Source organism: Miniopterus schreibersii (assembly GCF_964146895.1).
Source record: "Miniopterus schreibersii genome assembly, chromosome: 13".
In the NCBI taxonomy this organism is placed as follows: domain Eukaryota; kingdom Metazoa; phylum Chordata; class Mammalia; order Chiroptera; family Miniopteridae; genus Miniopterus; species Miniopterus schreibersii.
In genome coordinates, this window is record NC_138113.1 from 11,753,415 (window position 1) to 11,767,010 (window position 13,596).

The 13,596-nt window shown below is 40.4% G+C and overlaps 1 protein-coding gene across 2 annotated transcripts in view; it reads left to right on the top strand.

The window, feature by feature from the left end:
• The window catches only part of GPN1 (GPN-loop GTPase 1), a 19,458-nt gene continuing 5,862 nt past the window's right edge, over positions 1-13,596 (top strand). For both annotated transcript variants that reach the window (XR_014000108.1, XM_081155976.1), the window contains exons 1-13: positions 1-134; positions 1,541-1,634; positions 3,003-3,042; positions 3,856-3,922; positions 4,626-4,663; positions 6,588-6,666; positions 6,865-6,959; positions 7,870-7,915; positions 8,497-8,643; positions 9,347-9,429; positions 10,680-10,719; positions 11,640-11,730; positions 13,467-13,574. Coding sequence is in view for 1 of the 2 variants with exons in the window: in XM_081155976.1 (XP_081012102.1) it covers positions 24-134; positions 1,541-1,634; positions 3,003-3,042; positions 3,856-3,922; positions 4,626-4,663; positions 6,588-6,666; positions 6,865-6,959; positions 7,870-7,915; positions 8,497-8,643; positions 9,347-9,429; positions 10,680-10,719; positions 11,640-11,730; positions 13,467-13,574 (1,039 nt within the window). In the remaining variant the exon portion in view is untranslated. The remainder of the gene's footprint in view (positions 135-1,540; positions 1,635-3,002; positions 3,043-3,855; positions 3,923-4,625; positions 4,664-6,587; positions 6,667-6,864; positions 6,960-7,869; positions 7,916-8,496; positions 8,644-9,346; positions 9,430-10,679; positions 10,720-11,639; positions 11,731-13,466; positions 13,575-13,596) is intronic.

Below are 13,596 nucleotides of genomic sequence, written 5' to 3' on the forward strand. Positions count from 1 at the left end.
GAGTGGGCGGGGCCAGGAGGAAGATGGCGGCGCCCGCGGCTGCAGTGGATCCCCAGGCTTCCGGGGGTCTTCGGACCCCAGTGTGCCTGTTGGTGTTGGGAATGGCGGGGTCTGGGAAAACCACCTTTGTACAGGTGACGTACATGGCGCGGGCGTAGTAGGTGTGCGCTAGAGGTGGTGGAAGGCCAGGAAGGGGCGGAGGTCTTTCTGAGAAGTTGGAGGGGACCGCCGTGTGGCTTTCGGGGACTTGCCAGCAACTCCGGTTCCTTACTCGGCGAGACCTTCTTGGACCCTAGCCTGGGTTAACTAAGGCTCCCTTTTGCGTACCTTCGGTGCCTAGTTGGTACAGCTTACCACGTTGTACAGGAGTTGTCATACCGATAAGATTGCTGACTTCGTGAAGGCAGAGGCTTACAAGTAACAGTGCTAGCACACAGGCTGTCGATGTAGATTGTTAAAGAATTACGTGTTTCTGTGCGCGTATCATATTTCAGGTGTGGACAAAAAAGGGGTGCTGTAAGTCTAATCGACAGTAACCTCACAGGGTGATTGGGTCATATATTCTTTTTAAAAACAATGAATTTATTGGGGTGACATTGGTTAATAAAACTATATAGGTTGCAGGTGTACAGTTAGTTCTACAACACATCATCTGTATATTGTATTGTGTGTTCACCACCCCAAGTCAAGTCTCCTTACATCACCGTTTATCTCCCCTTTACCCTCCTACTTCCCCCCACCTCCCTTCCCCTCTGGTAGTCACCTTGCTGTTGTCTGTGTCTGAGTTTTGTTTTGCTTTGTTTTTTGCTTAACGTCTTCACCCAGCCCTGCAACCCCCTTCCTTTTAACAATTATCAGTCTGTTCACTATGAGTCTCTTTCTATTTTGTTTGTTAGTCTGTTTTGTTCATTAGACTCCATATATGAGTGAGATTATATGGATCATAAATTCTTAACTGGGCAGGTCTTGGTGGGTAGTCACACCCCAGGCATATAACTTCTTTAGTAAAAGGTTTATATTTGCTTTAAGCAAGCCCTATTCATTTTATGTGTGCATCTAGGTTAACACACCTTTGAAATGCCTCTTTCAAGAGAGCATGCAATCATATTAATTATCCAGTCCCCACCTTTCCTTCTCTAACTTTACGTACTCTTCCTTATGTTACCTCGTTAATTCAAATGCATAAATAAAAAAAACCCTGCAAAACTGTCATTCTCTGGAGCATTTGAGATCTTGCTGCCTGGTAATTGTCATCAGTTTGACTCAAACACAGGCACTGGGGATACAGTGACAAGGTTGACAAGGTTCCTGCTTTCATGGAACTACTGGTTTGTTTGAGGTGATAGAAAAAACCTTCACAGAGCAAGTAAATAAGAGATGGAGAGTGGGGGAGGCTCTTTTAAAGTGGTAATAAAGAATGATTGTATTTCAACTGAGAGTTGAATGTTGGAGGCAAATATTTCAGTTAGAGAGAAATGTTCTTTGTCCTCTTATCATGCCCTCTTTGTCTCACTACATCCCGCACCCTGTATCTCCACAGAGGCTCACAGGACACCTGCATAGCCAAGGCTCTCCACCTTACGTGATCAATCTGGACCCAGCTGTGCATGAAGTCCCCTTTCCTGCCAATATTGGTGAGTAAACTGTACCATTCTGTACCATAAAGTGCCTTGGAAAGCCTCCAGTCTGCCAGTTTTCAGTGCTTTCATTTTTTCCTATACTATCTACTTTCATTTGCATTGGATTTGTTAGAATCCCTAAACAGGCTTCTGCCTTATTCACATTTTCTCTTTGTTTACTTCTTTCCCTTTCCTAAATTTGTTTCCTTTCCACTCAGTATCTAACTTCTCCTTTCTGATCCTAGGGTGTCAGGCTATTGTGTTTGGGAAAATAAAGTGACAGAAAGTCAGTCCTCTCACTTCTAGGCCATAAACCCTTCTGCAGGCTCTGATATATACACCTTTTTATTTAGTTTCTCTTCTCAAAGTTTAGTTAGAGTTATAAGGGTTCTTTTGTGGTAGTTCACTTACTGATTTGTAGGAACTTTGCTTCCACTCCCACAGTTACATGGGAAAATGTGCATATGTATGCATATGTGCATTGTTTTGGGGAGAGGTTCCCAGTTATCATAGGAGGAATCTGTGACTATAAAAGGTTAAGAATGGATGTGATCCAGTGTCCTGAACCCTGATAGGATCTAGGCTGCCTGATCAAGGCTATCACTGTGTGCTAATCCTCTCCTTAATCCTGTAACCCAAATAAACTAATATATGAAGGCCTTGTATTAAGAAGCAGAGAGCGTTTTGGGATGAGTTTAGGGGTGGAAATCACCCACCTTGTCACTGAAAGGATGGAATTCTAATAGTTGATGAGGTAGGTTTATAGACTGGTAGATAGGTTTAGTTAGATATTACTGGTCAGATTAATTCCTTTTTAAAAATCATTGTATTACCATTGTTATCAGTAGGCAGTTAGTAAGAAATAAACCTTTCTTCTTCATTTAGCTCCCTTTTTCTGTGCATATGGTTACTGACAGTATTTAAGTTGCATAAAACTTTTCTCCTTGTCTCAGAACATCTCTACTATAACTTGAGAGCTCCTAGCCTGATATTCTGCATGGGTTACTTGACAGTTATCCTTTATAAGGACAGAAACCAATGCAAAGCTGGGGAAATTAGTACAAGAGAGTGCTGACAAGAGAACCCTAAAAGGCTAGTTTCAGTTTCTTGCTGGTAGAGAAAGCACAGAGCATCTTCTGCCCTTCTATTCTTTTCCTCCCAATCTTGCTGCTTTTTCTATCGCAGTTCAATGATCTTGGCTTAAAAATTTAGAAAGCAAATTTGAAAAGTAACTCATGCCAAGAGAGAAACTTATTTTTTCCTCAGAGGAAACAGAGATGACTTGAGAGACCTCTTGGCTTAGGATATTATTGGTGGAGAGCCTCAAGCTGTATTGTTTCTTGTGTGTTAAATTCTAATTAATTCTTCCCTCTCTTCCCCCAGATATTCGTGACACTGTGAAATATAAAGAAGTCATGAAACAGTATCCTTTTTTACATCTTTCCTGTTGACTCATCTCGGGCTGGTTACTCTGTGTGTATTTTGTGGCTTTGAAAGAGTGCTTTTGCATTTCCTGGTGAATGAAATATACTAGCAAAAACATTTGAATGCTTTCGAGTCATTTTATTAGGAGGAGGAAAGATGAATGTGGGAAGAGGTATTGTAGGTGATCAGAAATATTCTTCCAGTTTGTAGTTTCAGCTTTCTTACCAACTTCCCAGACTACAGGCTGTTGTAATTAGAGAGCATAGATAATGAGAGGCTAGCTGGTAGCATGCCTGCGTCCCAGAAAGTAGTATTGCCTTGGAAACTACATCTGTTGGTCACCACCTCTTACAGACTGGGAAACCCAGAAATGACTAAGTTGAGTAGGATCAACTCTTAGTACATTGCTGTGTGAAATGTGTACTTTCCCTCTAGGTAAGTCTAGGTGGGAAAACTAATTATAATCAGTAGGTTGCTTGATTAGTGAGGATCAGAGTAAGGATTGTTATATAGATTATCTTAACAGTTAATGCCAACAGGCTGTCACTACCTGATGCATCTATTACGTTTTGGTCCCTTTAGTTTGTTCATTTTGTCTGGCCATCCCTAAAACAAATAAATGAAGAAGACCTTGATTTTGAATGTTTCCTATGAAGTTAAGGCTGTGTGATACATAATAGGCAAGGATTAGCTTGCCAATATCCATTAATGGACTGCTGTTATAATGTTATTTGTGTGAATGATATCTAGGTATGAATTTTATCATCTGAATTTATCTGTAAGCGGTTTAAATCCTCAACTTACTGTCCAGATATGGACTTGGTCCCAATGGTGGCATAGTGACCTCACTCAATCTCTTTGCTACCAGATTCGATCAGGTATGTCTGTTTTTACTTATATAGTCATGGCTATGTAAAAACCTATGACTCTTAAGTGCCTTAGCTTAATAACATTGGGAAAGAAGAGCAGTCAACCTGGATATAAATAGAGAAAATAGGCATTTTGGTAGACAGAGAAGTAGGCTGTGAGAGGATGATCAGTTTTATGAACACTTTACATTTAATATTTGGGACAGCTAATAAAACAGAAATCCAGGAGACGTGGGCTTGTTTTTTGATCTGTTATTGGCTTGTAGGGTTACCCTGAGGATGGAGTAGAGGGGTGGGGGTGAGATAAGCTAGTAGGCATGGAACAGAAAAATAATGGGGCTTTTAACTTGTGACAAATAATTGTCATCATTTAGGTTTTCTCTGTCACTGTCTATAAGAGTGTTTTAAGAGTGCTTTGTAATTGGATTTTTTACCCTGATGTCACTTCTTGAGACAGGCTATTAAATTTGCTAAAGCATCAGGAGAAGTGACTTCAGCTTCTCAGACCCTTGCCCTGTGCTCCAGGATGTTGCATGTTGCAGTGCATGTGATATGGCTGTGTTTCTGTCGTTCAGTGGGTGTTTATTTGGTGTCCTAAGACTGAGAACACAGAGATTTGCTGATGGTACCTATGAAGCAGGCCACCTGGGGAGGGCCCTGTGGTTTTATGCTGAAATTGGATCCTGTTGTAATTGGCATCTTTTTCTTCTAGGTGATGAAATTTATCGAGAAGGCTCAGAACATGTCTAAGTAAGTGATTTTAGTTTAGCACCTGTTTATTACCCTGTAGTTGATACATTTCTAGGCTTTTTTGAAAGATTTTGGGATAGCGTCAGGTTTTGAAAGGGTTTAGATTGAGATGAAACCATTAGAAGTGAAAAAAAGGTAGACAAGAAAGTCATTGAGATACTATCCAATGTAGAACTCAATTTAATAGTATTCTATCCCCAACCACTTTGATATATGCCCATGACTTCTTAGGAGAGATTTTGAAACTTTGTCCAAATTTAGTTCTCTATCTGCTTTTTCTTGGGAAACCATACTCGTTGGCATTAAAGTCTTTGAAACACCTTTCTAACCCTTGTTTAAATGAATATAATTTACGTAACTCAGAATAATAGTTTTTTAATTTTAAAAGTATCAAAATATAAAATAAGACAATATTTGTTCATATTATTACCCATGGTTAACTGTTAATAGGTTTTTAATAGGTTTGCTTTTTTAAAAAAGATAATTCATTATTTTTATTAAAAAGAATATATACTCATTAAAAAGAATTCAAACCATACATAATATTTAGAAGATGCAATTATTACCTACTAGATTCCCACTAGAAATAACTATTGTTATTATGATTACTATCAGTGACTATCATTCCATACATTTCTGTGCATACATACATAGATAGAAGGATGGAGGGATAAGGTGTTTTACAAAAATAGGAACATACTAGAGGTAGTTTTTAAAAATATCTTTCTTGAGATAACAAATTCACATACCATAAAGTGCACTCCTTTGAGTTAGACAATTTAGTGGTTTTTTATATACACACGAAATTGTGGATTGATCCCTACAATCTAATTTCAGAACATTTTTCTTATCCCAAAAGAAACCCCATGCACGTTGGCAGTCCTTCCCTGTTCTTTTCCCCAGCTCCTGGTGGCTACATCATTTTACATTCCCATCAGCGGTGCATGAGGGTTCGTTTCTGCACATCTTTGTCAATACTTGTTATACCTTTGGTTTTGATTATAGTCATCTTAGTGGGTGTGAGGTGGTATCGAGTTGTGGTTTTGATTTGTGTTCCCTCAATGATTAATGATATTGAGCATCATTTCATGTACTTATTGGCCGTTGGTATATATATGGAGACGTGTCTCTTCAAATTATTTGCTTTATTGAGATATAATTCACATTCCATGCAATTCACCCATTTAAAGTGTACAATTCAGTGACTTTTAGTATAGTCACAGAATTGCACAACCATCACCACAATCAATTTAGATCATTTTCATCACCTAAAGAAGAACCCCTGTATTTTTTTTTTTTTGTATATATTTTTATTGATTTCAGAGAGAGGAAGGGAGAGGAGGGATAGAGAGACAGAAACATCAGTGATGAGAGAGAGCCACCTGTTGGCCGCCTCCCGCACGCCCCCTGCGGGGGATCGAACCCGCAACCTGGGCGTGCACCCTGACCTGGAATCAAACCTCAGTCTCCTGGATCATAGGTCGATGCTCAACTGCTGAGCCGTGCCAGCTGGGCTAAACCCTGTATTCTTTAGCTATCACTCCCCTGTCCCTTCATTCCTCCCTCTCCTCCCCCCTTCCCCACCCCACCCGTAAGCAACCGGATAGTTTCCCAAGAGATTTACATTCTGGTTTGGCTTACTCGTTTATAATGCAATGTGTTTCTGTAACTATCTCAGTGTCCCCTGTGATCATTTGCAGCAACTTATGTACTGCTGCTCTTCTCCATTAGCATGAGTAGTGGACATTGAACAAAGCCTGGGGGAATGTGGTATGCATTTTAAAGGCAATAGGAGGAAGGTAGACTTGGCAATGTGAAGAAGTTATTCCAGTCTTGGAAAACTAGAAGTTTGGTGTTTTGTGTAATGGAATATTTTCAGCATTGCGCAAGTGTAATACTTCTTTAATGGTTTTCCTTGACACAGGTATGTCTTGATTGACACACCTGGGCAGATTGAAGTATTCACCTGGTCAGCCTCTGGGACAATCATCACTGAGGCCCTGGTGAGTACTGTAGGACTTGTAACTGAGAGCTAGACTGGTGAGGCATCTTTTTATTGCTGGGGACCTTGTGTGGAAGGGAGTTATAGAAGCTCTGTACACCCTGCCTAAAGTGGTTCTCCCTTGCTAAAGAAGGTAGGAAAAGTTTGGGGACAAATCATGAGCCCTCTGGCTAAAGCTTTGATTATTTTGTGACTTTAGGCATCCTCATTTCCGACGATTGTCATTTATGTAATGGACACATCAAGAAGTACCAACCCAGTGACCTTCATGTCCAATATGCTCTATGCCTGCAGGTAATTGATTATTGGTGGGCGTGATAGTACATTAAGGTATGAGGCCTCCTTTTCTTCTTTGACTCCTGAGTGCTTAATCGTAGATGTGTGCTCATTCAGATTTGCTACTCAGTTTAGGGTTGTGAGTTGGGCAGGAGTCAGAAGACAAAAGAGGCACATGTGCTGTTGGCATTCTCTGTCTGCAACTTCTTATTCCTCTGTGCTTGCTACAGAAAGAGGTAGTGTGTGATTATGAATCTTCTGGTAGTTGCTCCTAGTTCAGTGAAACCCAAGTCTAAATAGAATAGAGCTCCTTTTCTGTCATATGATAGGTAGAGTGAAATTATAACACGAGGAGAGATTATGAATAAAAAAGATTTATCCATAATTCTAAAATACACAGGTTTGCCCCAAGTGTGGTGCCATTAGGAGGGGAAGGACATGCCTCACTAGGTTATGTCATTGCATTAGACCTAGGAGCAAGGAAGACCATTACTGAAGCGGAGAGAATTGGTTTTGGGGGTAAACAAAAGCCGTCACCAACAGTTGTCCCTTCTAGTATGACTGGGGTTGTCTCTTATTAGATGCAAGAAATCCTAGTCTAAATAGAAATCTGATGACTGACGGCATTTGCTCATTTTTGTATTAGTTATTTAAAAGACAGTTATTTGGTAAAAAACCAAACAGAAACACACACACAGAAAATAGGATCAGTAGCAAAGCATCTTAAAGAAAGAGAATGTGTGTGTGTTGTTTACGTGATGGTGTTGGTGGTTTTCCTCTTGGGAGCAGAGGGTATGTGCCTCATAAGAATGGATTCCTTATATTTCGAGTCTGAACTCACTCCCCATTACTCAGTCCAGCAGACTGACGCTGGGTAAACAAGAGCTGAAGTGTTTTTACTAATAATGTCTTGATGTTTGATTTTCAGCATCTTGTACAAAACCAAGCTTCCTTTCATTGTGGTCATGAACAAAGTAAGTGGATCCTGAACGTTGTGATTCGATACTGTATTTCTTTTTCATTAGAACGTTGTGTTATTGGAAGATTTGGAATAGGTGAGAAGGATTATTTCAGATGCTGGAGAGCAGATTCAAGCTTAACTGAAACAGTCATGGGCACTTGGCAGTGGATAGTGAAGGGTTTGCTTCATCCAAGAGAACATAGATCTTCATTTCATTAGTTACACTATGCAGCAGTCTTGATTCTTTGTGGCTTGTTGCAGTGGAAGAGGAAGGAACTGGGGAAAGCGGAGAAAGAACATACATGAATAATTGTTTTATTTATTTTTATTGAATTTGTTGGGGTGACATTGGTTAGTAACATACAGGTTTCAGGTGTACAATTCTGTAATACATCATCTGTGTATTGTGTTGTGTGTTTACCCCAAGTCAAGTCTCCTATCACCATTTTCCCCCTTACACCTTCTTCTACCTCCCCTCACCCCTGAATAATTGCTTTTTGCTGTCATCACTTAATTTTAAAATTTGGGGGGGGGGCATTGTTTGATGTGTAAACTCATCTCTGGTTGCTCATAGTTGGCTTCTCTCTGCTACAGACTGACATCATTGATCACAGCTTTGCAGTGGAATGGATGCAAGATTTTGAGGCTTTCCAAGATGCCTTGAATCAAGAGACTACGTACGTCAGTAACCTGACTCGTTCAATGAGCTTGGTGTTAGATGAGTTTTACAGCTCACTCAGGGTAAACTTTCTCTTCTGCTCATACTCATAGTCTCTGAAGATAACCTCTTAACCCATAGGGTTGGCTTTGAACCCATCTTAGGAAGGATACTCATTACCTTCTGAAAAGTAAATTTTAAAGCATTAACTTATTAAGAACTGAAGGTTTAAACAATAATTAAGATAGAGACCCTACCCTCAGAGAGTTTATGGTCTAGTTAGAAGAGAAGGCTACACACAGAATTAAAACATAATATATTGTGGTAAGTGCCTTAAGAAAGATTGGAAGTTGGACCTGATGGTGGTGAGAGGGCAGATCACTTGAAATGAGAAATTTGGGGGAATATAGTATTAGAGGTATGCTTTGAAGGAAGGGTAATGTCTGTATGCGTGAAAGTGGGTATGGGTGGCAGAGCGTATGTTAATTGCCCAAGCAGAGACACATACAGATAGTGGTTTGATTTGATAAAGAATAGATAAAAAACTCCTGCTACCTGTTCAGCCCTAATTATCTTTCTTGTTCAGTTCTCTATTTTCCATAGACTTGTTTCCACGACTTTTTAGTAGACATGCTGCTTTGTTTTGTTTTAGCTTTATTCTTTGCCAGAGGCTTCTTTAAGTATCTAAATTTCTTTTATGAAGATTTTATGAGATTTGAACAAAATAATATCCACCATTAAAAAATACATGTGTTTCCTCAGTCGCTTTAATGTTGCTTTTGTCAGGTGGTAGGTGTGTCTGCTGTCCTAGGTACAGGCTTAGATGAACTCTTCATGCAAGTCACCAGTGCTGCAGAAGAATATGAAAGGTGAGCACAAAGGAAAATTCTGTTGATGACATTCTGTGTAACCCACAATCCTGATATAGCAGTTTTACCAGGCAAAGCGTTTTGGTTTTCTTAGTGTACATATTATATTTGGCATGCATATGTGTACTGGCTCTGACCATACTTAGGGGTAACAAGTCCCCAATAACTTTTTAAAAAAATAGGAGTATAAACTCTTCACTGTATTTAATGAGCAGGCAGGAGTCTTCAGATTTTTTGTAAAAAGCCAGATAATTATTTTAGGCTTTGTGGGCCATGTGATCTCTTTTGCAACTGCTCAGCTCTGTCATTGTAGCACAAAAGCATCATAGATAATTTGTAAGTGAATGAGCGTGGCTATGTTCCAGTAAAATTTTATTTACAGAAGTAGGCAGGCAGCTTGATTTGGCCTGTTTGCCACATTGGCTGACCCCGATTAAGAACATAGACTTTGGAGTCAGACAGTTCAGTTGGATTTCTGTTTCCTCCACTTACGTCATTTGTATCAGGGATAATAGCATTTATTGCGAAGGTCGTTGTGAGGATTATTTGAGAAAACATCTGAAGCACTGAGTGCAATTGCTGACATATAGTAAGTGCATTTCTTAATAAATGGTGGTTATAACTGTTGTGGTTAATATTGGAATTCCATTTACCTAAAGGAAAGTGGAGTCAGAGCACATAGATACTTTCCTTAGGCTGTAGCCTGTTAGTTGGCTGCTTCCTAGCATGCTCCTTTGGCTTCATACTTAGCAAGATCCTAACAACCATGTTGTGGTTTTCAGACACATTATTTTTATTTTGATTCATCAGATAGGGTGTTTTGTGTTGTGTGTGTGTGTGTGTGTGTGTGTGTTATCAAGGCCTCAGGATAGACTCTGTTTTGTATCATTTCGTTGTTGTCCTGTTAAACCACATAATTATGTATTGGGTTTCCTGAACCCAACAGGCCTGGCTTCTTCTACTCATCTCAGATGTTTATCCAAATGAATGATAAGCTCATCAGTCATGATCTCTCGAGTTAATCTTTCTAGCTCAGCAGTCAGACATTTTTCTTTTTTCTAGTTTCAGGGTCAGGCACCTTGGCTTTTAATTCCATAGGGGTAGAATTTCAGTGAATAATACTTGTTATGCCTAAAATTTAGTGAAGTAAGATCTTTTTTATTGTCAGAGCCCTAGGAAAATAGAAGTGAGGTGGGGGCAGGCAGGACAGATTATTAAGCACAGGAATTTAGAAAGTGTTTCTTTTCCAGGGAGTATCGTCCTGAATATGAACGTCTGAAGAAATCACTGGTAAGAGAGGAGGCTGTTTGTGTATTTTTGGGCCCCCCAAAACATAACCTCAAATCATTTACTTATCCTCTTGCCCTTAATACTTTGTTTTGGCCATCAGTGTGTTTTTTAGATACTTGTTAATTTAAATTTGTAAATTTCTATGTGTGCTGTCTGGATACAAAAAGGCCCCTTAATTATTTTTCTCTTTATTTGAAGTTTTAAAAATTAGATTTTTCCTGCCCTGGCAGCTCAGTTGGTTGGAGCGTTATCCTGTACACCAAAAGGTTTCGGGTTTGATTCCTGGTCAGGGCACATACCTAGGTTGTGGGTTTGATCCCTAGTCAGGGCATGTACGGGAGGTAACTGATCAGTGTTTCTTACATTGATGTCTCTCTCTCTCTCTCTCTCTTTTTCCTTCCCTCCTTTCCTCTCTCTCTAAAAAAATCAGTAGAACATACCTTCTGGTGAGGACTTTTAAAAAAAGTCAGACTTTCCTGTTACATGTGCTAAGCCCTTATTGTGCCCCCCCCCCCCCCCCCCCCCCGCGGTCCATTTAAAGGCTAGCTGTAGAATTTTGTTTAGGAACAGAGGAGGTGGTTCACCGCTCTTATCCCAACCGATCAATGTCCTGTCCCCATCGTCCACACTGTGCTCTATATCACCAAGCCCTCCTGCTATATGTACTTGAGGGGATCTTTTGATGTGTTTTGTGTCTAGTTTCTGAAACTTCTGATTCAGTCTCCAGAGCCCTCCAGCCTTAACTCCTGGTCTGGGTCCTTACTGCTCAGTGTTTCTGTCCCCATATTAGCCATCCCTTATCTGCATCAATGTTTAAGTAGTTTCTAGCATTTGTATAATTGGTCATCACTAGTCAGAAGTCTGGCATCTAACTTGGGGCTCCTTTTTGAATCGGATGGTATTTTTCTCTGTATATACAGGCCAGTGCACAGAGCCAGCAGCAGAAAGAACAACTGGAGCGCCTTCGGAAAGATATGGGTTCTGTGGACTTGGACACAGGAGCTGCTACAGGTATTGGAGGGTCTCATGGTGTAAGGAACTAAAAGGGGGTACGTTATTTCTATGCAGCAGGAAGATATATTTAAGAGAGGAAAGAGAAAAGGAGGGTGTTTTTGTTATGTGGGGTTTGCATATTTCTTATTAAAGTTATTCCAAGGAGTTTTTCTTCTCTGTTAATGTTGAAAATGGGTTTTTCTGAATCATCATCTGTTCTAACTAGTTATGTTTGTGTATATGAAGGCTTTTAATTTCTGTACATTAGTCTTTTTATTGTGCTGCTTTACTGACATTTTATATTGAGTTAGTTTTGTCATTGATCCTCTAGGGGTTTCTAGGTTGGTGCGCATAGTTAAGTGTATACAGTCCCACCCATCCACACTTACTGATGGGCTGGTCTTTAAAGGAGTGAAATTCTATTCATGAAAGCTATGGCTATACACCTAGTAGAGAACAGCAAAGCCGCTTGGAGGAACAGACGCTGGATATGTGAACTTGCCTATGCCATCCTTGTTTAACACCTCAGCAACATAAATTTCTGTGCTGTGGTCTTTGGAATCACTCGTGAATACATGAAATGGCAACTGTTAAATCTGTTGCAAAGGGTCTGCTGTACTACGATAACCTATTAAAGGTTGGAGAGTTTTAGTAAATTATTTGGGGATAGTCACAAGGATAGCCATGTAATTCTGAGTTGGGCACAGAATGAAGCATTGACTGTCAGCACCCATGTCATCGTCCTTTCTCAGGGCCACAGTCCGGAGCTTTGTGTTCCATGATGCTGCTGTTTGCCACCCTGTTCCCCAGCTGACCTTGCTTAACCTCTTAGGCCCCTGAAGAGAGAGTAGTCCTGTCCTCCCATAGCTTTAGGTTACTTGGCATGGTTTTAGGTTCTCCTGGAACCCAACTCCTGCAGTCCAAATCCCCTGCCTAGGAATTACCGGATTAGACTTTTTCCTGATTATTGGAGCTCGGCCCTATTCAGTTTCCCTGATTAGGGAATTTACCTCTTTTACTATATTCAGTTTTCCATTTCTTCTCCTCTCTCTTATTTCTTTCTTTCTTTCTTTTTTTTTTTTTAAATAATATATCTTTATTGATTTCAGAGAGAGAGATTGAGAGAGATGGAAACATCAATGATGAGTCATTGATCAGCTGCCTCCTGCACGCCCCTCACTGGGGATCAAGCCCGCAAGCCAGGCATGTGCCCTGACTGAGAATCGAACTGCGATCTCCTGGATCAGAGGTCGATGCTCAACTGCTGAGCCGTGCCGTACAGGCCCTTCCTCTTATTTCTGAATAATATGCAGGCTTCTCTACTTTGGATCATTTCACCCTGTGTTTTCTTCAGACCCTCTCTGAACTTAATTTCCATCAGGAAGCTTCCTTAGTGCTCCACACTTACCCTTGACTCACTAGCACTCTGGATCTGCCCAAATGTCTTGAGCCTTCATAAGAAAAACCATAGTCTATTCCAAGCTGTGAGCCATTAGAAATGAATGATGTTCCTACTAAGATAAGCTACTTGAGAATTATGTTTCTCAGTTTAAAAATGAGGATAGTGAAAGCACTTTGTGAACTATACTATAGAAATGTTAAGTGGCATTAACAATATATTTGGAAGAAGTAGGGTCCTGCATTTTATTATGACCACTTTCATCTTGCCAAATTCAAAATCGTAGTTACTGATTCAAAATCACCTTTCTGAGGAGGCATGTGCTCATGACACGTTACTGGTGTTTCCTCTGTAGACAGCTTATCTCCTGTGCGGGACCCTTCCGACCTGATCCTGACTCGGGGAACCTTGGATGAAGAGGACGAGGAAGCGGACAGCGACACTGACGACATTGACCACAGAGGTGAGAGGCGGCTGAGGGGGCT